Source organism: Eulemur rufifrons, chromosome 5 (genome assembly GCF_041146395.1).
Source record: "Eulemur rufifrons isolate Redbay chromosome 5, OSU_ERuf_1, whole genome shotgun sequence".
NCBI classification, from domain to species: Eukaryota; Metazoa; Chordata; class Mammalia; order Primates; family Lemuridae; genus Eulemur; species Eulemur rufifrons.
The window spans coordinates 45,427,487-45,455,079 of NC_090987.1; the positions used below are offsets into that span (position 1 = coordinate 45,427,487).

General features: G+C 38.6%; 1 protein-coding gene across 14 annotated transcripts in view; it reads right to left on the bottom strand.

Moving 5' to 3' along the window:
• The window catches only part of DLGAP1 (DLG associated protein 1), a 329,447-nt gene that overhangs the window by 300,796 nt on the left and 1,058 nt on the right, over positions 1 to 27,593 (bottom strand). For 5 of the 14 annotated variants that reach the window (XM_069468246.1, XM_069468237.1, XM_069468233.1 and 2 more), the window contains exon 1: positions 23,222 to 23,368. The exons of 2 other annotated variants lie outside the window; for them this stretch is intronic. In XM_069468246.1, the coding sequence (XP_069324347.1) occupies positions 23,222 to 23,314 (93 nt within the window). In that variant the 5' untranslated portion in view covers positions 23,315 to 23,368. Of the gene's footprint in view, positions 1 to 22,752; positions 22,907 to 23,221; positions 23,369 to 27,593 lie in introns of those variants that run through there. 7 more of the 14 variants (XM_069468240.1, XM_069468236.1, XM_069468232.1 and 4 more) reach the window with 2 other exon arrangements.

Genomic DNA, 27,593 nt, shown 5'->3' on the forward strand with positions numbered 1-27,593 from the left:
CTGTCGGTATTGAGCAAAGCATCACTTGAGATAATCTTTCACTTACTTAAACCCACCATGCAGAGACCTGACTCCCTGCTGACCACCTTCCTAAAATGACAAGCATGAGGGGTGCATTGCATAGAGAGAAGGCAGGGAATAAATGTTTTGGGATCAGGGACCCTGCATCTGATCGTAGGTGCTAGATGTTTAGGGCAGTGCTAAGAAATACCAGTTGCCCACACCCTAGAATCCATGGGGGCCCTAGTCCTGTGGAAAGCTGAATTCACCCACGATTTCTCCCAATGATGAAAGGGACAGCCCTGAATGTAGACAGTTCACTGCCAGAGAACCAGGAAAGAACTCCCAGAATAATTCAACAGTAGCCCTTACAATGGTAGTAAACTGACATTCATGTGTGTGATTGATTTGAGAATGTTTATCTCACCACTGGACAAGAAGCAGCAGGAGAGTAGGGACCATGCTTGTTTCTGATCATTGTGTCATTTGCCTTTACATACGACCTAGCAATGGCAGGCATTTAATAAATGCTTTTTGAATGAATGAATGAATGATAGAGTTCTAAAATTGGTAGGCTGTGGCCAGAGGGTAACGATAGCATAACTGCTACCAGCAAAATACTTTAAAGCATGTGTTTCACGTAGTGTGTCAGTACCAGGGCTCTAGCGTATACATCTGACCATTCTGCAGCTTTCCTGGGTCAATATGGCTGTGATGCCACTACAACACAAAGACCCACTATTAGTCAAACACACATTTTGCTTAGAAAATTAGTATGGGGGATGTTGATTTAAAATATTGCAAGACATTTTAGATGAATAATGTAATTTTCCCAATTAAGACATTTTCCTTTTTAAAAAGAGGGTATACCTAAAAACATTAAGCTTATGTTTTTGGGCCTGAAAAATTACAACTCAAAGAGCTTTTTGGTAGGATGCTAGAATCAACATGGGTAACCTTAAAGATTGTTAAAAAGAAACGGTGATGGCAAATGACAGACAAGACTTTTGAATCTTCAAAAAGATCTGTTCTGTGTATAATGGCTCGATAGGCTTGACTTTACAACTCCGCATCCTCCTACAGCAGGCTGTGAAATGGAAGGTGTGTGAACACGGAGAGAAGCGGCCTGGGTTTACTGAGCAGCAGTATGCTAAGCTGACTGTGCTTCATTTTCACTTTTTATTTTTGAAGATTAACTCGGTTGATAAGTAAACACATACCCTGAGATTCCTTATGCAAAATCATCTTCATAAAAAAAAAAAAAAACAGGAGAAAATATTTTAAAATGTTAACAAGATTAGTTTTTGCAGGAACTGAATTTTCTCACTTTTCCTGGAATCCATTCCAAACAACAATAGCAATAATAGAACAAAATGAAAAGAAATACCCACAAAATACATTTTCAGCAAAACCAGCAGAAAATCCACAAGCTCCAAAGTCCGAGTCAGGCGGGAAGCCAAGGACGGCCATCATGACACTACGGTAGGCGAATGGGAGGCGTGAAGGGTCCCACACACAGGACACCCCGGGAACCTCTGTTGAATGTGCGCTCCCCAAAAGTGAGTACCATCAGCTAAGAGGGGAGTGCTTTGGGAAGGACTGGGATTAATGTTGCCAAGGGAGAGTGAATGTCAAATCTTGTCAAGAGTTCGAAAAATTCTAAAAGTGTTTCTGAATGTGACTGTACCGTTTATGTTCCCATGGGACCGGCAGCCTGTGGGGTGACCCATGAGGTAAAGTGAGGAAGAGCAGAACGAGGTTTGGTTCAAAGCGTCAGAGGATGTGTAACTACATAGATGCATCGTATTATCAAGATACAATTTATACCTGCAGCAGCAGCAGCAGAAAAGGAAGCCCCAAATGCTTAGAAAACTACTCCCCACTATTCCCTCCACGGGAACCTTCTGATTTTCTAGGAAAAGCCAACTCACTCTCATAGGAGTAACAGAAAAGCAATACACATGCAGATACTATATGAAATATGAAAAAGAACAGCCACAAATTTCTTGTAAATAACGAAAACTCACCTGAAAAATATGTTGTCACAAAGAAGAGTAAAATATAACCCAACATTCCATTACTAATTAAACCAATAATTAATGACGCAATTACAGCGATAAAGAAAGGTCACAAAGCAGAATTATAAAAACTCCACGAAGAAGAGATGAGAAGACAACAGGTTCCTGGCAGATTGCTGGGGGATATGAAACAGGAACTGGCAGAATTGAAGGCAAAGGAAGGGACATAAAAGATAAAAGTAAAAAAAGCAAATAAATGATACAGAGATGCAAAAGATAAAGGGTGAGAGAGCAATCCTGCTCTGAATCCAGGCAAAGGAGATCCGGTATAATAGTTGTAATCTCTGAAGAAAAAAAGCCAAAACAATGGAACAGAATAATTATCTTAAACTATAATTCAAGAGAACAATTTAAAAATAAAAAAGCCTTAAATCTATTGTAACAGTGAAAAAGTCCATTGTATCAGTGAAAAAGTTACCCAGAATGGTCAACACAAGGATATATACCAGAGAACTTTTTGGAAAGAATCCTTTAGGCACTCAGACAAAAAGATAAAATCAGTTTAAGAAAGAGAAAATGAGGTTGACATCAGACTTATCCACAGAACCTTAGCCCACGGTGGAGCAATATGAGATACCAAGAAAAGAAGGCAGGATCCAAGGATTTTCTGTTTAGTCAAGCTCTCCTTCAGGTGTCAAGACTCAAAGAAAAAGACAACTTTTGAATATGCCAGAATTTGGGTAATATTGCTCAATGTGTCTAAGGGAAAATACTAGGGGAGAAGCTATTGATTAACATGAATTCAACAGAAAAATGTCGAAATGTCAGAACCAGTGGCCAAAAACCTAGTTCGATACATTTTAGAAGGGGTTTATTATCTTATTTCTGAACTTAAAAAGAAAATGTTAATGATACAACATGACATGACGTTCCTGTTGGGTATACACAGATACACTTTAAGAATTTTTTTGTGTTCCTAATGTGTTATGGTTTTTTGTTGTTATGTCATTAATGGTTGTTGAATATTTTGAAATATACTTTATGCATATATTGAGGTAGACATATGTGTTTTTCCTTTAATCTCTTTGTGCTATGAATTATGTGAATATCTTCTAATGTTAAGCCTGCCTTTTGTTCACCTGGCCATGTTATTTTACATTATTTATAATTGTTTCATTTTATTCCTAAGTTTATTAAGAATTTTTGCATCAATTCATCAAAGAAATTGCATTAAAATTTTTTTTTCTTAAATTTCCCTTGTCTGGTTTGAGACTATATTGAATTCTAAAACAAATTAGGCATCTTTTTTGTTATTGTTCTTCTCTCCAGAAGAATTTCACAGGTTTCATAAAACTAGTTGGATCTGGTCTTTTTTTTTTTCCTGAGTAAATTTTAAACCATTGTGTCGATTTCTTAAGATGTTATAAAGATATTCAAGTTTTCTGTCTTTTTTGAGTTTTGAACAATTTATTTTTTCAGGGAACCGAGCACTTAAGTTTTCAACGTATAGGTTGAATATTCCTTATCCAAAATTCTTGAAACCAAAATGTTTGCAATTTCAGATTTTTTTCTTATTTTGGAATACGGTCAAACACCTAATAAAGTTTTGGTCAATGCTGACCGAATATAGGATGGTGATCCCATAAGATTATAATATTGTATTTTTATTCCTTTTCTATGTTTAGATGTATTTAGTTCATAAATACTTACCACTGTCTTACAATTGCTTATAGTATTCAGTACAATAACATGCTACACAGGTTTGTAGTCTAGGAGCAATAGGCTGTAGTATATATCTTAGGTGTATAGTAGGCTATACCATCTAGGCTCGTGTAAAGTACACTCTGACATTTACACAATAAAATCACCTTATGATGCATTTCTCAGAATGTGTCCCTGTCATTAAGTGACACATGATTACATTCGCGTCTCACTGGTTCAGCATCTCTAATCTGAAAATCCAAAATTTGAAATGCTCTTTTGAGTGTTATGTTGGCTCCCCAAAAGTTTTTGATTTCAGAGCATTTCATATTTCAGATTTTCAGTGTAGGAATACTCAGCATGTATTCATATGAAGTTTGTTTCTGTTCTTTTTGTATGATAGATATAATATTTGATACTTACTGGATATATATTCATGTCCTCTTTTTCCTTCCTAATAGTGTTTATGTTGTGCTTCCTTCTCCCCCTTGGTGAATTTATTCAGAGGTTTATTAATATTATCAGTCTTTTCAAAGAACAGTAACAACACAAAATTTTTTTTTTTAACACAAAATTTTTAACAGTGATTATCTCTGGGTGATTTTTATTATCTTCTTCATGTTCTCATGTATTTTATAAAATTTGCCCAATAAACAAATGTATATTAACTCTATGAACCCCTCTTCCCCAATAATATCTGCAATGAAATGATATACTTTTAAACAAAATAAAGAAATGTGGGCTGGACAGGAGATTCATAAACTGGTTGAATGACCTTTCCTAAATGGTATAAAATCATTTCATGACAAAGTATAGGATGGTCCCCGGTGGGATACATAAACCTTTCTTTTTGGCTCTATTCTGAACTTTTTTTTTGAATTGTCAACTTCCATGATGATATATTAGACACAATTATGAGATTTATAATATATTAATAACATCTTGGGAAGATATTTAAAATATTGGATTTCAGATTTCATATTCCCCAATTTTGACAGTGAAAACATTCTTTTTTTGTAGTTCAAATGGCACTTTTAGGTGGGCGAATTAGAAACAAGCTGTCCCTTCCTCAAGATTCTGCTGCCATTTGCTGGAAAATTGTAGTAATAAATAAGTAACACTAAGATCACTACTAATATCAGTGATGCTCCCTGGAGTTAGGGCAGTGCACAACCTGCACATCAGTACCCAGTCGGCCTGGGCAAGGAAGATGTTCTCATGTCTACATAATAATATTTAATAAAGATACATATAACATTTTACATTGCACTAAAAGACCCATGTGTACAATACAAGACGGGGAAACAGATCAGTATGATTTTACATGAAAACATGGTCCTAGACATTTTAACTGAGTGTGAGACAGGCTGACATGGCAGTTGAACGAGCTGGTACTTGGGTAGTCCAAAGATTTTCACTAAAAGCTGTGAAGTCCAGACCCGAGCGAAATATTGTTCAAACAATTCTACCACATGCTAAGAGGAATGTTACCTTGCTTGGAACAAGATACAATTTGTCAATTGGGATGCTGAAAGCGCTTTGAGTCCTGTTCTGCTGAAGGACTGGGTCTGTTGAAGGTGGAATGATTAAGACTTAAGGGGCAAATAAGGGTTTTCATTTAACATTTGAAGGTCTGCCACGTGGAGGAGTAATTAGATACATTTCATGTCATTCTAAAACCAATAGGAAGCAGATTTGGATTCACAGTAAAGAAGAATTTTCTACAGGGAGTGTCAAGAACTGGAAGTGCTACTGGGGTGAACAGTCAGACAACCTTTCTAGGTGTCATTGGGTGACATGTGCAGAGAGCCTTAACATTTTGTATGGCCATTGGCCTAGCTTGTCTACTTCCAGGAGTTTCTCGCAAATAAATAAGTGCACGCTTATTGAGGTGTTCGTAACAGTAAAAGATCTGGATAGGTTACTAAGTAAATAAGAGGGGGGAGGGAAAGAAATATGAGAGAAACACAAGGAGAGCAAAGAGAACTGCAGAAAGAGAAATAACTCCATGGAACAGAAACTACTACTTTAAGCACAGGGGTAGAAAAGAGAGGAGGAGTTATTAGAAAATTGCCAGTCAAAATAAGGTTGGATACAGGACACTGAGGCAGTGGCCCAATTTTTTTGTTAATTAGATAAGAGAATTGTGATTGCTAAAATTAAACTTAGATTGAGGAACTCTAGTGAAGTGAGGTCAACAAAAATAGCTAATAGGTGGGAAATTGGTCATTCGAAACTGAAGAAACCTATTACTAATGGATATTAAGTTGTTTATAATATAAAGAAAGAAAGCTGATTCATGTACGGAGTATTATATTCTATTATATTATGTGCACTCTGGTTAGACAACAGCCCAGACATTTGCGATGTCTCCATCTGGAAATAGAAAGAACAACAACAAAAAAAGTCTCTGCAGAATACTCAAGATTAGAATATTTAAATTATTTTAAGATGCTAAGATTTACTTGCACTTCTTTCTTCAAATGGAAAGCTGGTGCATAGTATTTGGGAATACTAACAAGAAAGAGTTTCGGCGTTTTATTAAAAATGACATTTATGGCATTATTCACAATGGTGAAAAGCTGCTAAAAATTCAAATGCCAAATAATTAAGAAATGAATATTCTAGCCATGGTGTATTTACATACTTTAATAGTTATACATATTTTCATTAAAATGATAGGCTACTATTAAAAATCATAAGTATTTATCAGAATGATACAAAATGATTTCTGCCCCACCACATTAAGGAAACTACTGGCACATGCAATAGTTACTTCCTAATTGCCAAGTTCGTTGATAGGCTTTTCATTCCCTGTCTGACTGGACCACTCTTTGGTAGTTGACTTGGCTGAACTTTTCCTGTTTTTTGAAATGCTCTTCTCCCTTTGCTTCCACACTTCTCTGATTTCCTTCTGCCGTTCCTTCATTATTGCTCTCTGTTTGATTTCTGTTTGTGTGGCTCAGGAAACTGGCCTGTGCTGCCTCATTTTCTGATTTACCCACACCCCAGTGTGACCTCATTCACTCTCAAACTCCTCTCAACCTCCGATGTGATAGCTCCCAGCACCTTTCTCCAGTCCTGATACCTCCCTGAACTCAGCATCAGAAACTCAGCTGCCTTCACTTTTCTCTCTTCCTTGTCTGTCTCCCCCCAATGCTGACCAATCTGACACCTTTAAGATAGGGTAGAAAGGTACCTTATCTTCTCTCCATCTTTATTGCTTCTACCCTAGTCTGAACACAATCATTTCTTGTCGGGTTTACTATAATAACTTGCCAAATAGTATTTGAATAAATGAAAATTTGTCTATAGAATATCTTCAACTGGATATATTACAGGCACATCAGATTCAGCATGTCTAGAACTAAACCATCCTCTCCATCTAAACTTACGCTTTTCCCTATATCTCAGTTGGAAATACTGACATGCACTCTATTTTTCAAACCATAAACTGATAGTCATTTCCATTCTTCTCTTTCTTGACACCCAAGTCATTCAATCTCTAAGTCTGGGCAATTCGATAGTTTGCTCCTATTAAAAAATTCTCATTGGGCCGGGCGCGGTGGCTCACGCCTGTAATCCTAGCACTCTGGGAGGCCGAGGTGGGCGGATCGTTTGAGCTCAGGAGTTCGAGACCAGCCTGAGCAAGAGCGAGACCCCATCTCTACTAAAAATAGAAAGAAATTATATGGACAGCTAAAAATATATATAGAAAAAATTAGCCGGGCATAGTGGCGCATGCCTGTAGTCCCAGCTACTCGGGAGGCTGAGACAGGAGGATCGCTTGAGCTCAGGAGTTTGAGGTTGCTGTGAGCTAGGCTGACGCCACGGCACTCACTCTAGCCTGGGCAACAGAGTGAGACTCTGTCTCAAAAAAAAAGAAAAAAATTCTCACCATTAGTACCTCTCTCTGCTCAGGTTAGTGAGCTCCTAGGGGTCAAGAGTCATGTCTTTTCAACTTTATATTCCCAGCTTTTAGACAGCGCCTGTCACATACTTAGTGCTCACAAGTGTTTGAATTAAAAATTATATTATGTACAACAAAGAGCAAAAATATGTATAATACTTAATTGCAAGTGTGTAAAATATATGTATTTACATTTATAGATACTGGAAGGAGGTTTCAAGTGATATGAAGAATTTGTATTTTACTTTCAAGAGAATAATAAAAATTTCAAATAAAAAAGCAGCAAATATGTGACTCATAGGCAAAGAGGAATCTAAACCTAAAAAACTCAACATTGTCTAGAGTAAGATCTCTCTGTTCTAAAGAGCTCACTGAGTCTTCACATGACAAACATTAGAGGTATAGCGTCTCACAAGAAAGGAGCACTAAGAGTTAGCACTTTAAGAAGAAAAGTGGTGGATGAAGCCACTGAATGCTCATGTTTCAAAAAGAAAGACCAATAAAACCTACATACTTAAGAGATTTTTTCCACGCATGGACGTTATGGGTATATTTTAAGTAGGAAGAGAAGTTAGAGCAGATGGCAATATTTAAACACAAACTGAAAAGTTAATTGCAAATCAAACACTAATGATATCAGTGAATGACTTTATACCGTGTAGTATATAAATGACTATACATTCTACAAGTGCTCTGAGCTGACATAGTGATTTGAATGGAGATGTTACCCAACTATTTTAGAACACTATTCTTTAAAAATAATCTAGCAAATACAGAAATTGACGGCCTTTCCATTTCATCTCCACATATGCGAAGCGTCCAGGGACCAACACATATATACAATGATCTCATTTAGTTGATATGTGCGGGTTACATCATTTCACATACCTTTCATATCAGGCTTTAAAAAATGGTCTTAGGTTTTAAAAACATCTCATGTATTAGGCAGTAGATTCTGTGGGAGGCAGAATAGTGGCTCCCCAAAGATGCCTGTGTCTCAAGCCATGGAACCTTGAATATGTTACCTCGCATGGCAAAAGGAACTTTGTAGATGTCATTAAGTTAGTGGTCTTGAGATGAGGAGATTACCCTGCATTATTGAGTGGGCCCAATATAATCACAAGGGTCTTTGTAAGTGAGAGAAGGAAAGTCAGAGAGGGAGAGGTGACCACAGATGCAGACATCGGAATGATGCAATTGCTGGCTTTGAAGATGGAGGAAGGGGCCAGCCATCAAGTAATGTGGGCAGCTGCTAGAAGTTCAAAAGGGGAAGAAAATGGACTCTCCCCTGGAGCCTCCAGAAGGAATACAGCCCTGCTGATACTTTGATTTTAGCTCACGAGACCCACTGCAGACTTCTGACCTCCAGAACTGTACAATAATAAATTTGCGTTCTTTAAGCCACTACATTTGTTGATAATTTTTTACAGCAGCCATAGGAAACTGACACAGATTTATTCATGTAGGATTTCATTTGCTCAAAAACCTGAGTAAATGAAATTGTGATCTCTACCAGTAACTTCAACGTCTCCTACATCTGTTCTCTTGTTTCAGTTCATGCTGCTACTACCGTGTTTTCAGGCTTAAGAATCATAATAGCATTTATTGAGACATTATATAACGTCCCCTCTCCAAACATTGTTCTGTGCCTTTTACATGTGTTAACTCATTTAGTCCTTTTAACAACCCCATGTGATAGGTATGGGTATTATCTCTACATTCCTGAGGAGGAGACCAAGGCAGAGAGAGATTAAGTAACTCACTCAAAGTTGCATACTTAGTAAAATACAGGATTTGAACACAGCTTTCTGGTACTAAAGCCATACTCACTCTTCCCAGAACTACCTTTGTGGCCTTTGAACTGCATGGTTTTCCACGAAGGTGAAATCGTTACTGATTTGTCACCTATGTCAACTCTGTTGATGATTAATGTGGTGGATGGAATTTTTTCTCCCATGACCTCTGCGTCCTGGTGTCATGCCTTTGAATTTGTTATGTTTCATGGCAAAACAGACTTTGCAGATGTAATTAATTGTTTTCTAGGCACTATGTTAAGGCACGGGGGATACATGGCTGGATTACTGAGAGATTCACAAACAGTGGGAAAATGCTAAGGGAATCTCTTTCAATATGCTCCCACAAAAATGCTACGAAAGCGTTAGAGATAAACGCATTTTGAATGGGAAATCTTTCTTATCCTTTATCTACCCTTTCTTACCTAAAGCCCAAGTTTGATTTCTTCTTCCTATAAACCCTCTTATTCTTTGTTCAGATATCCTTATGATTCTTTTTTTGCCTTGTATGACTATATTTATCTATTTAATGTCCCATTAGACTATAGACTTTTTGAGAGTAGGGACTGTTTTACAAATCTTTAAATTCCCCTTTCTTATCAGCTTCAACCCTGTGTACAACATATCCTCATTTTTATTTTACTTGAATTGAATTGACCAATCTGGAAAAGTTCCTTTACAATAAATCCCATTATAAGGTTTACTTTGTCATAAGAACTCCAAATCCCAACACAGGATCTATTTATTTCAGCTATTGCCCCACAATGATAATTATTTAAAAATTTTGCATTCTTATTCTAAAGGCTTTTCTAATGAACTGATATCATAGGGAAGAAGGAAAGTCATCAATTTTACATTTTAAAGGAAAAAGCTCCTACTTAAACTATCATAATTTAAAGTTGTTAGTGACATGACAAAACTAAGAACTTTTCTTCCAAGCAAGATGAACATCATGCCCCAGCCCCAATTTTTGTATAATTTCAGGAGTTCACTGATCCTGTAAAGTCCACTCTTACATGCCCTAAGGGCTCACAGCCTCGGTTGAGAACACTTGATTTAGGTGGACGGGTATGCCCTGCCCTTCTGCATTTGACTTTCTCCCCAAAGCCCCTACTCTGCCCTCCACCCCCACCAAAGGGTCTTTCCGAGGTAGTTAGTCAAATATGCAATCTCTTCAGTTCTGTCACGGGCTGTCCCAGCCTGATGAGTGACATTCCTGTGGATGCTCCGGTCCTGAAGTTTCTCTCTCTCTCTGAGTGACCACACTGGGGAATCCTGCCTCGGTAAGCTTTTCCAACAGCCTGCCACCCATGGCATTTTCTAGTTTGCTGGGCTGAAGCAATCTCCCTCTTTCCAGGCCTCAGAGATTGCCAAAGAGCTCTTGGTTTCAGAGCGCACTATGAGAAAATACAGCTTTTGAAGTTTGGTGTGTAAACAAATGAGGCCAGACAACATGTTTCTGGTAATCCCAGTTCCCCTAAAATAAAAGATTTAAAAAAATACATCCTGATTATTATTGCATGAAACTACTGCCTATTATCTAAATAGGTAAATATTTGCAACTCAGAATGACGTGCTTAAGTCTCACATTGACACCCATAAATCGATACCATTAATTTTTCAGTGTGCAATCGAAAGGTGTGAGACTCACTTGTCTCCTGTGAACAGGGTTAAAGTAAAAACACTGTCCTAGATAACCCACACTGCAAGGCCCTGTCTAGAAAGTTCTCTCCCTTGGCCCAAAGGCAGAAGCATGTGAGGTAGGCAGGAGTGTCTCAGGTAACAAGCCAACCACGCCTGTTTGGATGGAGGAGGAGGCCCTGTCTGAATGGGACCAGCTAAAGGACAGGCTGTAGCAGATATGACTATGCATTGCCAATTTCCGAATCCATTTGCACCCAGAGGCAGCTCCTAAAGGTGCTAAAACATTGTAATTTACAAATAAATGTGAAAAGGAGAAAAGTTTGGCAGACTTGTTCCTTAACCAAGGAAGAGAATCACAGATAAAGATTACTGTCCAAGAGATAGCATCAGCAACTACTACCCACAGCTCAAAGAGTGTGAATGAAAATATGCGAGGTACTCCTGGTCCCCTAATGGGTGAGTCAGCTACAAAATACACAGTAACAGCGCAGCAGGCACCTGGAGCGGACACAGCAGGATGGATGGGAAGATGCAGGGAGACAATGTACACAACATACACAATGTGCCCAGCACAATAAATTGTGGGTGAGAATCTAGGCAAAATCCAAGGCCAGTTAGTCCTCGTGTGTCTAATAAAAAGTTGGTTGTACTTATGAAAAACAAGGTACTTTATATAATTGACTTCTCAAAACAATGCCACAAGATAACTATTTTTGAAAACAAAGAGAAGTTTCGAGCGGTGAAGTGATTTATTTAATGCCACACAGTATTTGGAGAAACTGGCATTCCAGCAGGGCAGCTGTCTCCCTGTCCTCGTGTGGGCACACAGAAAACTACTGGCCAGTTTGGCCGCCTCTAACCACTGGGACATCACAATAGGGTATTTACCTTTTTATGGCAAAGCCCAAATCTACTAGAAGTCAATATGGTAAAAACAAACAAACAAACAAACAAACAAAATAGACAACTAGAGCAATGCAGCCTAATAGAACTTTCTGTGAAATGGAAATCTTTATTGCAGGTTTAATAAATAATGAGGAATGTGATTACTGACCACTAGAAATGTAGCTACTGTGACTGAGGAGCTGAATTTTAATTTTTATTTCACTTTAATTCACTGAAATTTAAATAGCCACATATGGCTAGTGGCTACCATGTCAGATAGCACAGAACTAGACCATCTGATTTAAAAGGAACCCGAGAGGTCCTTTGCCCTCATTTCACCAAATAGGGAAATGTTTTTTGCTTTATCCTTGACATGTTTATCTAGTCTCTCATTACATATTTTTAATAACAAGAAACTTCTTCACTTAGGATCTGATGCCTTTGTTAGAAAAAATCTTCTTAATCTAATAGCTACATCCTCAGGTGTTATCATCTGGGGATACAGTGAGTTTTTGGTATAATAATAAACCCATTCATTATTCTCTGGGGTTATCTCCCAACTTGCCATCTCCACTCTTCCCACACCTGTGAATGTTTAGGTCTCCGAGGATGGCCCTGGCTGCATCTAAACTCTCTGGGTGGACGATGTTGCTCCTGCCACCCACAGAATCCAGCGATTCCACCCTGTGGCTGGTGCTGATGCTGAGCACAAGGATGCTCTTTTCTTACCCTCACACCGCTGACTGCCCTTAGAAATGCTGCCCAGAGATTAAATTGCTTGGGCTTGGGCTCCAGGCTAAACCATATCTTCCATCTTTTGGAGATTTGAGTACTTTAGAAAAAAATATTCCATAGCGTTTTGTCCACTGGAGAATAAATCCTGACTGCCATTTACTGATTCCCACCAGCTGAGTGGTCAGCTATCCATCTGTTCCTTTCCTTTCCCCAAACTGGTCTTTCCCTTTTCGCCTTTTATCTAGTCACCTCCCCTGGAGTTCAGTCTGGGTCAAACAGCTGCTAAATGGACCTTGGATGAATAAAAGACTCATTGAAAATGGCACTATTATTAAATAATGTAACAAAATTTTTTATTATATGCTCTGGGACCAGATAATGCAAAGGGACTACATAAGACAGGTGGATTCACGGCCGGTTGAAGCTAAGACGTGCAGTGCTACATTGTATTCATCCATGAATCTAACAACACCTTCAAAAGCATAAAGAAGATCAAATTGGCATGTTTTAATTTTAGGGAATTATTTCCTTACAAGTCCCTGTAAAGTAAATAATTAACATTTCATTCTTATGCATGGGGAGGTTTTATAAGCTACTGAACCGAGAGAAAGTGGAGGCTGTGAAACATATTAAGAATTGTATCCATTATTTTAAATTAACTTTATCTGGGATTTAAACAAAGAGGGGAGAGCATGTAAACAAAGGTTTGCTGGATCACTGAATTGTCTGCAATATGATACATGAGGAAAAATCCAAAACAAGCTAAGAAGTAGGATAATGAAGATTGCATTGACTTCCAAGTTCATAACTGAGTATGGCACTTTTATCTTGATGGATTTCAAAAAATCTGACCATTCTGTGTTATTTATTACAGGAATTTAGTTTAAACTTTTCTGGCAGTCCCTACAGCACTAGTTTTTTATGCATTGGATACCTGCAGCCACCTCTCAGCTGACCTATGTAACTGCTCCACATTGGATATTATATGGCTCACTAATTCGGTTTTACTTTTATAGGTAATTGAGAGGTATTCTAAGGGTAGACCTTTAGGGAAACATGTCTTTTTCTTCAAACCTGGACTAGTAATTTAATAAATAGTAAAACTGATAAATTTCCCAAACATTTAATTAACACTCTGAGGTATATGAAATGCATGTACTGGGCAGCATTCTGGCTCACAATGTACTGAGAGATAGCGATCTGGTCTCCAAAGGGTAAGGGCAGACAAAATGTAAAGTCACAGTAACTTACAGAGGAAATGGGTTGGAGATTCCTAGTTTACTTCTTCATCATTTCAGTGAAATTACTTCTTACAGAAGCACACACCCCAAAATTAAATCAAGCAAAGGATATTAAATGAGCAGACAGTGCTTATTTAACCATAAGAACCTAACAGTGTTATGAACAATGTAACTACAATCAGGCTGGCAGTCTGATGGGGTCAATAGTATTGTTTCTCAGTGAAACGAACTAACAAACAAATAAGCAAAAAGAGCCTTGAGCAGTGGTTCTTTCCTACGTTGAGATACAAACTTACATGAAATAATATTGTTCTATTACAATCTAACCTTTTACACATCTGACTTTGCAAATAAATCTCATATATTACTTGTTTTCTGACAGGGCTACTTTCCAAACCAGATTTAGGTTTATGCCTAATCATAGAGGCAGACCTGTTTTTAAATCATAGTTAATCTTTTTTAATTGTTATTGAAATAAATTCTCATTTAAATATCCTTCAAGAAGAAGATCAAAGGAAATATTTATGAAGCAGAGGCAGCATGATATGGTAAAAAGTGAACAGATTTTTGAATCAGACAGATCGGGGTTTAAATCTCAGTTCTGTCACTTACTGACATTATAATCTTGAACAAATTTATTTTTGTATAAAATGGGGCCAGAACAGCTACCCCAGAAATGTCCAGCAATAAGGACCATGTAAGAATCTTGTATGTTGAGCACAGGCCCATAGAACTTTCTCGGTAAGTTACAGTTCTTCTTTCTCTCCTTCCTTTCCTCCTCCTTCGTCACCTTCTTCTCCTCCTCCATTATCACACAAAAGTGGAGCCAGCATTGGATGAAGGTGAAAAGATGTTCTGTGTGGTGCTGAAAGAGCACTAGCTTGGGAATCGAGGGGCCTGTGTGTGATTAGAAAAGTCTATTCCTCTTTTTAGGTCACAGCTGAGGAAGAATGTATGAAGGTGACATAAGAATGTATTTGTTAAAGAGCTTAAAGCCCCAAAATGATTTTATAGCCTTAGTCAGTCAGGAGCTCTTAGAGCCCAATGATCAACTGCTGTCTTTTTTTTTTTTTTTTTTTTTTTTTGAGACAGTTGCCCAGGATAGAGTGCAGTGGAACAATCACAGCCCACTGCAACCTCAAACCCCTGGGTTCAAGTGATCCTCCTGGCTAAGTCTCCAGAGTAGCTAGGACTACAGGTGTGCGCTACCACGTCTGGCTAATTAAAATTTTTTTTTTGTGTGGAGACAGGCGTCAAGTTATGTTGCCAAGGATGAACTCCTGGCCTTCAATGATCCTTCTGCCTCTTCTTCCCAATGTGCTAGGATTACAGGCACACCCAGCCAACTGCTATCTTTTAATGAGAGGCAGGGCACCAGGACTGCAGCCTGGGATAGCTGCTGCTGCTAATCAAACTTGCCAAGCTTGGGATAGGTAACTCACCAAGCTTGGGATAGATAACTCACCAAGCTTGGGATAGATAACTCACCATGCTTGAGATAGTGACCCAACATTTTTTGGGCTTTAGGAGGATTTTCTGATCTATCTGATTTATCAAAAGTGGGTTTATCAAGAGTGGATACAGAAAATTTCCCCCTGGGTCATGGAATTCTTTCTTAGACAGCTTAGATTGATAAACTGGGAAGGAATGGGCAGCAGTTTTCAAACTGTGGAAAACTTGGGTACAGGGTAGGGTGGGGAAGGAGATTTGGATTTGAAGCCTTCTATTATTGCATCAATGTGAGCAGTTCTGTTTTCAATTGTTTTTACATATTTGGCTTCATTTGAACCCAGACTTTGATGGTTAAAAAGTGTAAAAAGCTAGGGGAGGTTTTGAGTTCTTTCAGATATCTGCTTCTACTGACTGTGCATGTTCTCTGGGAATTAATAATGAAGAAAGGCACAGTGAGACGCACTCTCCAGAAACTTCAGCAGTAGACAGGACGTGGGCACCGCAGAATTGAACCCAGAGACTAGAGAGAGAAAGGCAGGGGCTGGGGCTGGGACAGAATGTCTGGAGGATACACGGAGCCCTGCCCTGTCGCGGTGAGAGGATGGCCAACATGTGGGATCAGAGGAGCTGACGAAGACCTCCTCAGAGTGCCACCGCCTCCCCACCCCCTTCACGACTGGGGGCCAGAGCAAGGCCAGTTAACCTGTCCAGACCTCCGGTTCCTCATCTGTAAACTGATAGTGTTGGACTAGTGTTTCCTTCCAAATAATATAAAATAGCTCCCTAGAAAGCACGGGAAAAGAAGAGAGAGGAGGAAGAAAAGGGGAGGGGAAAGGATTGCTGAGCTCAAATCTGTTTTGCTAAGGAGGGTGCAGGGGGAGGAGGAGGGGAAAAGGGGAGGTATACTAGCCTCACATATCTGATTTCTAAGGTTCCCTCAGTGAGATCAGTGGAGGATCACATGCAGGTCTGCCCAGCATGGGTGCAGTCTTCCAGGGAAAGCCACCGCCTGCCCTGGGGGACTTGGGGGTGTTGCTGATGGGTAGGGCCTGGGAGGCAGAGAGAAGGCAGGCTGGTCGGGGAAAGGTCTGTGAGCAAGCGCAGCTTGGAAGAGAAATGGGGAAAGAGTTTCAAATTTCCCATCCTGGAGTAGCTACAGGAATTGGTTTTCTATATTTACAAATGGAATCTAATAAATAACAGTTGGCCTTGGAATTTTTTTTTTTTTAAAGCAATGTGAAAGTCAAAGTACATATTTTTAAAGAAGCATGAAAGTTCAGATGAGGCACTTTTGATTGATTGTTCAGTTCATGAGATCATCTGGCATGAAATACAATGTTTCTTTTTCCATGCAGTGATTGCATAAGTCAAATATGGCAAAGCGACCTACACGATAATTTTCGGCCTATGGATCTGATTTTTCATAAGCCTCACCACACACTCCTCACAGAGAGCTCTTGTTTCTGGTGGATTTGTTTCACCTCCTTTGTGAAAGCCTTAGAGAGAAGGCAGTAAGCAGAAAATCAGCTATTTATAGGCGTTTTTGACTAAAAGTGTCTGCTCAGCGTGCCATGGAATATTTCCAAGAGGTGGGAGAACAGGAAACTATCTAAAATCAACTAGAAGGCTGGGGGAGTGTTATGGGGGACGGATTCTACATGGGAGTCATTTTCAGAAAGCTCAGATTTCATTTGCAAACAAATGACAGTTACTTTCACTGACATCCCCTGAATTACAGACAACCAGCTAAACTTTTACTCGTTATGGAGAGGAGAAAAAAGACATAATTTTCCCAAGGAGTACAGGTAGTTGGGATCCTTTAAGGGAGTTTAAAAGGAAAAGTCCCGTATAAATGCCTCTCTCGGTACTTACTCACTGCGGAAGGGGCTGCCAGCCAGATGGACGCGGCCCATGGAAGAACTCAGGCTAGCAGATGGCATTCTAAGTGTGGGCCGCAGGCCCCGGGTGACCTAACAGGGCCCCACTGTGCCTATAGGAGGGTCTTGATCCTCACTAATTTCCACTTTTATAACGAAAAAATGGCAAGACTATTTGCTCAACTTTTCATAATCGAGAGAGATAACTTCATTAAACATAGCCCACTCTTCCTGGGGATTGTGATGGGGTTTGTTTTCATTGTTTTGGTGGCCACGGGGAAGCAGGTGAGGTGGGATGTCTTTAGACCGCCAGAAACCAGTTGGCTGACAGGAAAAGTCTGAGCTTTCAGTGGTTCTGTGGAGAAGAGGTCCTGAGAGAGGTCCAGCCTCAGTGTTCACTTGCTCTTTTGAATTTCTACAGCCAGATAAGAAGGGCATATCTGGCCTCGCAGCAAGGGGACGATATGTTAGGGACCAAGGGCATGAGCAGAGAAGAGTGATGGCCGGGGGCCTCTGGTCACCTTCCAGCAAGTTGTCATGGTGGAGACACTCCTCAGAGAACCTGGTTCTCCTAAGCCAATAAAGGAAGGGTTGACAGGGCTCCCTTGTGGACGCCCATAGCTGTTGCTGTTAATTAAACTTGTCCTGTTGATTTACCGAAGCTGTCTGGAATAAGGCAGCAGAGTCTTAACAGAATTAAGGTATATATAAAAAAAAAAAGCAGTTTTTTTTTTTTTTTTTTGTATTAACACACTAAAGCTTGAAGAGAACAGAAGAACTGTGTTCCGTCAGCTAATATGGAGCCACAGGAAAATCTGACTCGCTGAGGCCGAGCTGTCACGAGATTGATCCTATGTGATCTATTCACCTTGAGACAAAAGCTTTTTGTGTTCAGGGCACACGGGGCAAAGAAGCCTCACACCCACCCTGCCATCCTGCCTTGGGAGAGGGCTTTCCTTTACCCAAGAATCAGGCATGTTCATCCCAACCCTAGTTTAATGAAAATTAGATTAAGCAAAATATAAAGGAAAAAGTTATACAGTACATGAAACGCATGGAGAAGAGATATAGCATGTTAACAATGTTAACATTTGAAGACCTAAAAACTCAAAACATTTTCACATTATATTTCTCATTTATTTTCCAAATTTGAAATTAAACTTTTTTTCTAAGATCTGAAGCAAACACAATCATACCATCATGCCCATTTTACAGACAGATATGGAAGCACTAGGTACCAAATCATGTAGGAAGTCAGCATTCATAGATCTGAATCCCATGTTTTCATCTATTACGCTCTACTGCCCCCTTCAGTAAATAACATGACAAATTAAGCCTTGTAATTCCCTAGAATTGGCTTAAAGTGTGGTCGTTCGATTGCTCTCAGAATCACCCATATCTATGAAATCAGAATCTCTTGGGTTGATGCCAGACATCCTCATTTTATAGACAATTGCTGGGTTATTCTTGTGCACTAAAGTTAAGGTACCCTAAGTATTCAAGGATAGAGCAAGTGGCCATACACATATATGGTTCTATACAGGCATGTATGTGGCGGTATTATGCTCATGTTTACCCATATCGATACAACTTTATAACGTTTCATGTAGCATTTCCAACTTTAGGGATAGATCTTCCCAATCACTTACTTCGTAGTTTTGGATGCAATAACCACGAGATTAACCTGGAGCCCTTGGTGTCTTCTATGCACTATGCCTTTCAGATTCTCTGGAGTTTCCCTAATTTAATATATTCAGTACCACGGTCGCATTGTCACCATGCATAGTGTCCTGCATGGCACACCATATGAGACTGACGCGCTACCTACTGCGCTAACGAGGCACCTACCTGGCACACCATATATATAATATATGAATTAATTTTCCCCTTTGAAAATATGGTTATAGCTATGTTAATTTTTATCCTAGGAAAGGGAGGTGAGAGATGCTGGCTCCCCAGAGAGTGGAAGGTACTGGAAAGAAGCACGCTGCCTTTAAAATCTAGACCCAGCGCTCTGAGTGAAGTGCCCAAAGATCACATACCCAAACAGGGATCAGTTCTGCTCCATGCATTCTCTGGTACATGGTTTACTCATAACGGAACCATTAGGGTGCAGGAAGGACTCGTCTATAACAGGAGAAACATAACCATTTCTTTTCTTTTCTTTTCGAAGAATTTAAAGAAACTCCCCTGCCCTTTGTAACCACAGAAATATGAATTTCAGGTGTTAATAATTATTTGGTTAGCAGCTGTCTTTACCTTTTATGAGACCTCTGAGCCATAAACTTGCTTCAAATCAAACTTTCAGGTCAGTTCTGTTCTCCCTTTGCCTCCTTGTGTCTTGGCCCCACTGCCTTAAAAAAGGATGTTGTGAGGACGGATGAGCTGGTCTTTGAAAAGAGCCTTACAGGTTTCACAGACTAGGGCGTAGTGTCAGCAGAACTGCACTGGGAGCTGGGCAGTGAGCCGGCTAGTGCCAGTCTCTGCTGGCAAAATGACTGACCTTGTCCAGGTATTTCCTTAGGGCTTGTCTTTCTTATTTTTAAAAAGAGTAAATTGGATTTCATAATTTCGAAGTCTTCTTTTATAAGGTGATTTTAGATGGAAAATAGGTAGGTAGGAAGATACAGTGTCCACACTGCAGGGAGAAGACTGTGAATGAGAAGCTACACCAAATGCCCTCTCAATGAGGAGGCTCTATTATTCTAAAATTGTCATTTTTAGGGGGAAAAAATCCCTTGCCTGGTTCTATAATTATGCATCTTAAGATTTTAGAGTGTTGGAGAGTTAACTCAGGGAATTAGACAATCCTACAGGCATATATTAAATTGTGTTTAAAAAAATAAGGGGAGCAAAAGTCATTTCCTTTCATGGTTTTTGGGTGTCTCTTTGCATTAAAGGGACTAAGACCTGCTTTATTCTCGCACAGGGAAGCAGCATATCCCTAACTAGACACTAATGGTCGGAAGTGAAATTCAATATAATCACTGGAAAAGCAAAGGTAATAAATTTCCTACTGGGATCTATGAAAAATCTGTTTCTCTACTTCATAGTCATTCCTGTTCCATGGACTTTGTAAAGTGGTACATTGAAAATGGATATGATTTCATGAATCAGAGATCAAAGGCAGCATATGTATAAATGCATACATATTTTAGAAGTGTGGTTGCAGGAATGTCCATGCAGATGGAAGGTGTATATATGCATTGTACACACGCACCTAGCATACAGTGACCCCAGGCTCACGTAATTCTAGTTCATAGACTGTTCTGTGATATCACAAGGCTGATTTTTGTGGGAAGTTTCCTAATTCTATGAGAACAATAAATAGAAACTCTAATTGATAGAGAACAGTGACCTAAAGTATACAAAAGAAAAGATCTACCTATCTTGACAACTCATTTGCAAATGCAATTAGAGGTCTCTTTATGTTAGAAAGGGAAACAAAGCAAGGCATATTACTAAATTTTAGCAAATGAAAACAAAGTTTTTAATGACAGTCCTATATTCTTACATTTAAAAGATTGGAGAATCAGGAGAGTCTTTCCTGATCATGTGAGTGTTCTTCAAGACATAAAAGAATTAAAAAATAGTAAGAATAAGAATTTGGTTCAAAGTAACAAGAGGGTTAGATAATATGCCTTTCCTTACACCACATTCCCTTTGTTTCTGCTTACTGTGTAACAGTAATTAATTCTTTATATCATTACCTTTTAATTATAAACAGAGAGGATTAGGTTGGATATAAATAAATCTTCCATTGAAAAATAATTAATGCACTTGCCCACTTTAGTTCCAGTCTAAGAATTCAGAAAAACACTTAAGTGTTTAACAAAACACTTTAACAAAATAAAATAAAAAAATTTCTCCTTGTGCAATGATTCACTAAGAGAGATTGTTACCCTCGAGCCTAAAACCAACATGGTGAAAAACATAATCTAATTACAAATCAAAATCAGCTTGGCAATATTGCATATATTTTTTACTGGTCCCTAAGAAACCTGAAACAAAAGACCAATGTGTTCTACCATTCACAAATCACTGTGTAAAATCATGTAATGCCATGATCTCAAATGGGCCAGAGATTATGCATGAATCTTTCTTTTGAATAATGGTGAATGATTACCTTGATTTACTGCCTTTAATTTGCAATCAAGCCAAGTGTCCTCTAAGGAAAATGGAGAAAGGGGAAATAAAGTAAACTAGCCACTGAGAGATCGATCCAAGGCTAGTTTTTCTCTTGCTTGTTATTAACCAATGTTATACCTTCAATTAGTGGATTAGAGTCCTGTGAGATCAGAAAGTATATGTTATATGCAGAAACCTCCAACTGTGGCTAGCCAAGCACTTTTGGTGTTGCTGAAAATGTCTTTAAAACAATGAAACTGTAGGTCAAGAATAATAAACTTTCTTTAACAACTTCCAACAGGGCTTTCCTACTCATTTCTGATCTTCTCTTTACTACTGATGAGTCTTTCTGGACCCTGCTTTTTATACTGTTTTTTTTTTTTTATTGTCTTTTCCCCTCTATTACTTGCATATGGGTAATAGTGAGAATTATAGAGAATCAGAGAGAGAGAGAAACAATATTACTAGAAATCTGCTGTTGATCACTGATTCCACATTCAAAGTTAGCACCAGGCTGCCGTAATCTCATCTTTCTATCAATGAAGAGGGACATCTTTACTAAGAACAGTGAAGAATAGGAAGAAGACTGTACAAGCCAAATACGAAATACATTCAAAAACCCTGACATTCACTTGCTGGATTATTAAGGCAATTTAAATTAATAATAAAGAAAATCATCAATTAATGTGCTTGGTGGAGTTTTAGAAAAAGGCAGCAAGGAAACATCACAGTAGCCAAAGTCATTAGCAGAACTATTCAACACTTTCATAAATTTCATGTAAAGTAGTTTTCACGGAATTAGTAGAATTCAAATTATTCTAACACAAGAAGAAGGAAAACCTCAGCTAGGGAAAGAAAACTCCCACTGGGAAAAGATGGAAATAATCTTGAACAGAATTTTGAAAAATAATTATACCTGCATTAAAAAATCCTGGGTGCTTGCTATGAATGCTTCCTCAGTGATATTTTGTGGAGCCTTATTTAAACAACAGACCTCCCGCCCCCGAAAAAAAAGAGCAATCACCCAGAAATTTTAATTTTGCAAAGGAACAGTAGTAAGTATTCAGGATTCTTGTCCTGGAAAATGACCGATCACATTTCAATCACCAGCCACATAATGTCCTCTAACAGCACCTAGCAGATAGGGAGATCATGTGTCAATTAAAGATTTTATGAAGCCTCTGTGGTATCTGATATCTCAACCTATTTTTTACCATCTGTACATGCATTAGTTTGTTAGCTCTTTCAGTCTTACTAGACATTATTTAGAAGAGAAATAAAATCACAAACAGTACCCTTCTTCCTCCCACCACAAAAACCACCCAAACCAACCACTATCATCAAATACAAAGTAATAAAGAGTTATACCCAAACCTGGTCAGTCCTTCCATTTCTTGAAACTTGCACACAAACTGAAGAAACCCACTCAGCCTTAAAAAGGTCGATCATTTTGCTCTCCTAAAATTTCATCTCTGGGAGTGCTTTCTTCCCGGTCTCTGTCTTGCTCTCTCTCGCTCCCTCTCTCTCTTGTCTCTCTCTCTCTACTTCGACCGGAGAGCGTTTTGTTTCCCTTTCCCTGTTTCTGCTGCTGGGTGAATGCAAAATACACGATTCGAAGGGATTTTTCTTTTAGGTGAACAGTTGGAAATCTAAAATCTTGTTCTTCTGAATGGCTTTTTATGCCAGTCACTCAATACAGAACGTTTTCATAAAAGAGGCACATGCAGAATCAAGAATTCTGCTTTTATAAAGCAAAAACAAAACAATAACAAAAACCACCTTTTACTCCCTCTCTGAACCTCTTCCTATTTTATTTATTTAACTATTAAGCACTTACCCTGAGATGTGCCATAAATGCTTTATTCCAAATGTATAAGAGCCAACCACATCTCAACTGAGAATTAAACAGTTTTAATGTCTTCAAATCCATGTTCCTGCTCCCAACCCTAATACAGACAGTCACTGGCAGCGGTACAATAGTTCTAAACAGCAGACATCTGATTCTTGACATTTAAAAATAACAATATTGGAAAAAAAGGGAGCCTTTTTTTTATTAACTACAAACAGCTTGTGAGTGAGCACATATCACCAATTGACTGTATTAACTGAAACTTGAAATTATTTCAAGCTATAGTATTTGATTTCTAAATCAATGTCAGGCAGAGTCTAAATACCTATAGACCTCTGCAGATCCCTGATTTTCTACAGAATCATGGCAATGGCTTAAATTAAGTTAGTTCTAAGTGATAATTCTGCAAAGAGAGAATCAGAAATCTGCTAGTATTTAGATTCTACTATTGGTGAATATTAATTTAATCTTTGTCAGTCTTGAATCATATTAGGGACATAATCAGTCATTTCATTGCTAGTCTAATTTAATATCCATGCCTTAATTGCATGCACACATATGAGGTCAAATGCACACATGCAATTGCTACAGAACAAATCATGTAATAAAATAAAAAATGCATTTATTTCTATTTCTGAAGCACATTTGGAGTCAGACAGATTTGGGCTCCAGTGTTAGTTTTCCTACTTATAATCTATGTGTTTCTCGGCAAAGGATTTAATCTTTTGTGCCTCAGTTTTGTCATCTATAAAACTAAAGTAAATAGTAATACTTTACAAAGTTGTTTCCAGTACTAAACGAGATACTTATGGTTCCTGGCACATACTTGATATTTGATATATGCTGCTTCCTTGCTCTGCTTTGCATTTGGTGAGGGTAGGGACGGGGCACGGTAAATGGAAAGAATGCAGACCTTGAAGGCAGACTAATCAGTCTGGACCCACCGTGTCGCCTACACTAGCTGTGTGTCCTTGGGCAAGTTACTTAACCTCATTCACTAAATCTCAGTTTCTTCAACTGTAAAATGCCTCTAGAGTTTTAAAGAGCAAATTAGAAAATGTTTGAAAAACGTCTACTTTTAGGAGGCATTTGTAAAATGAGTCCCAGGCCTTTCAACTCTTGAAAATTGCTCTAATTAGTAGTACTCTGGCATGTGTAACTTGAACTTAAAAATGTAGACTGAGAAAAAAAAAAAAAGGTAGACTGAGATCACAGGTCTTCTAGACCAAGTGCCTAATTTTCTAGCAGAAGAAGGAGGCCCAGAGAGCTGAAAGGATGGCTGCAGGTCATGTTACTCGTTAGTGGCAAATAGGGACTAGGATGCTAGTAGACTAGTAGAACAATGCTTTGCCCACTAAACCTTGTGATGTTGAAGTTAAACACATTTGTAAATCCAGCTTCAATATTAGTTGTCCATTAAGGCAATATCACTGAAAAAAACAACCCAACAAAGAAACCCTTTCTGTTTCCCCAATTTGCTTCTAAGAACAAGCTTATAAATGAAATTATCCCATGGCAGCTGGCTGGAGCTGGCTGACCCTATCTTTCTGAGCAGAGAGTCCACAGGATGGCAGATCCCTCTCCATTTCCTAGAGGCAGGAAGAGCAGGAGCCCAGTTCTCAGGGGGATTTTCTGTTGTCCTCCTTCCCCAGGTGGACGTACAGATCTTTCTTCTCTTTCTTCACGGGATCTCTTCAGCTGCAGCACACTGGCTGGGAAGAACACACTGTTCTACATTTTGTTCATTTACTAACATGCTACCTCTCCGCACTGGAATAGAAGATTTTTTTTTCTTTTAGTTTGAAAGACTTGCACAGATTGGGTACGCAATAAATGTCAATACCTATTAAATAAAATGTGACTTAGAGTTCAGTTTCTATTTAAAGAGTTGAACTAGCTTGGTACAGGGATAATTATTGCCCAATGCAGGCTAGAAAATGTTAATTTTTTTTCAACCTTTCAATAATTTCAGAATTAAAAACAAAGGAGCTTTGGATATCAAAGTCAGATTAGCTATTACTCTGAAGAAGGAAGGGAAATAAAATGGGATTCAAGAAAGCACATGTGTGATCCATTATAATTAATGTTTTATTTCTCTAGTTGGGTCATGTATAAATGGGAGTTTGTTTTATTTTACTTTTTTCTTTATATCTTTCTGTAAGCCTCAAGTGTTTCACTAAAAAGAAGCAGGCTTAGAGAAGCCGACTGATTTGAAAATAGAATTTCCAAGTCTTTATAATATGAGATACAATAATGCTCTATACTAAATCCTATACTTAAATCTTTAAGATTTCATTCTTATTTTATTGAAGAACTTTAATAATAATATGTTTACTTTAAAGATTTTGTTTTCTTCTTCTCATCATTTTCATGCCCTGGATTCCTCAGTTGTGCCGGGGTGTATTAGAAGGAGCTTGGGTTTGGCATCAAACAGATCTAAGTCTAAATCTCAGTTCTACAACTCCCAGGTCAGTTTCCACTCTTGTAAAAATATAGTATTATTACATCCAGTAATCTCAGGATTACTACGAAGACTAAGTGAAATGACAAAAGTGAAAACATTTTCCTACAGCATCTGGTACATAGTAGATTTTCAGTTAATATCTGTTTCCTTCTTTCTTTCCCTATCCTTCCACTTTTTGCCACTACTTGAAATTTTGACTTCAAAAAGGTATAAAAGGAAAGAAAAATGAATTTAAGGTAGGAAGAATGTAGGCAATTATTCAATCATAATGAAAGAATTTCATTACTAACAAAGGCTGGTGCTAGAGCCATATATAGCATCCTTCTATAAAGCATCCGATACTTATCTCATCTCACCATTACTTATTTAAGTACAGGGTTTAAAAAATTGTTTTGTTTTTGCTGCTAGTCATAGAAACTTCACAGACAAAATGTGTCCTACTCTGAGGCTTCTATCTCCTTACTCATCCTTTCTTCAAGACAGATGATCCTTATCAAAATACTTTACTTTCAGCAGCGGATGCACTTTATGTGCTTAAAGAATTTCTAGAGCTTTCAGTTGCAACCCTCATAATGGTCATTTCTATAAATTAAAAGACTGGGTTCTAGTTTCACCTCTGCCACATGTTAACAGTGTAGCTCACTAAGTCTTTACCTTCCTTTGAGTCTACTTTTTCATAGGCTAAGTGGATTAAAGGATCCCTTTAGCTCTTAAATTGCTACAGTTTTTGATAACTTATTAATGCCTGTGGTAACCTTGCAGGAAATTAGGCAATATCACCTTCAGTGGGAAATATTGACTACGTAATTGTGTGTTGTTTGTGAAAACTATCCACATGCTGGTGGCTTCTTCTCAACTCCAGGCATCAGCTCTGGCATTGTCCTTGCCCAGGGGACTGCCGGCTTGGCGTATTCTCAGGGCTTGGTGGAAGCACTCCCAAGAGAGTAAAAAGATGAAGTTCTCAGTGAATGAATTTTTCCTTGCATTTCTTCTTAAGATGGGACTGGGAAATGGGAGTGGGTATGTCATACTTTTGTAGCCCAGTAAAATATAGGTATATATTTTTAAAGATGAGGAGAGCAGGAGAGAACAGAGAAAAAACACTCTGAAAAGGAAAAAGATGAGGGTCATTCTTGTGAAAGATTGTGTCTTGGGAAAAACTACAGCACCAGAGAAGGGAGGTGGGGAAGAAAAAGACCTTCCCGTGTATTTTTATCCAGATGGCAGCTGGTTTCAGTGAACCAGAGGGCAGCAGGGAAAATATGTAGACAGTGGCAGGAAGTGCAGCCTGCCTTGGGTTTGTACGCGTGTGGGATTCACACACTGACATTAATTGTATTTTACTGCTCTGATCCCTCCCTTCCCTCCTCTTCTCTGTTGTCCTGGGTCTCTGCAGCTGTGCCTGTCAGGCCCTCAAACTGGCTTGCTGTCCACCTCCTCAGGGCACAGGGCTAATGCTGATTTGCTCTGCTCTGGGGGTGGGAGCTCAGCTGGGGGTGTGGTTAGCAATGGGGATGGTGATGACCATGCAGTGTTCAAATTAATAGCTTCGGGCAGGATTTTACAATTAAAAAAAAAAATCCTGAATAGATCTAATGAAACTCTTTCCAAAATTTAAAAGATCGCTGTTTACTTTTGGGGCAAAAAAAAGGTGGATTTATTTTAAAATTCTCTGTAGACTCCCTTTCCTCTCCTTCCCATCCCACGATCCCTCAGACAAAAGAAGAACACAACCCGTTAATAACTCCTTGCCTTTACGTAGGAGTGCTTTGCAAAGCACTTGTATATCTTGCATCTTAAGATAACTGGATGAACTTGGTAGCATTTGTTTCCTTGCATTTTCCTGACAGGAGCACTTAGGCTCAGAAATGCTAAATAATTTGCTCAGGTGCACAC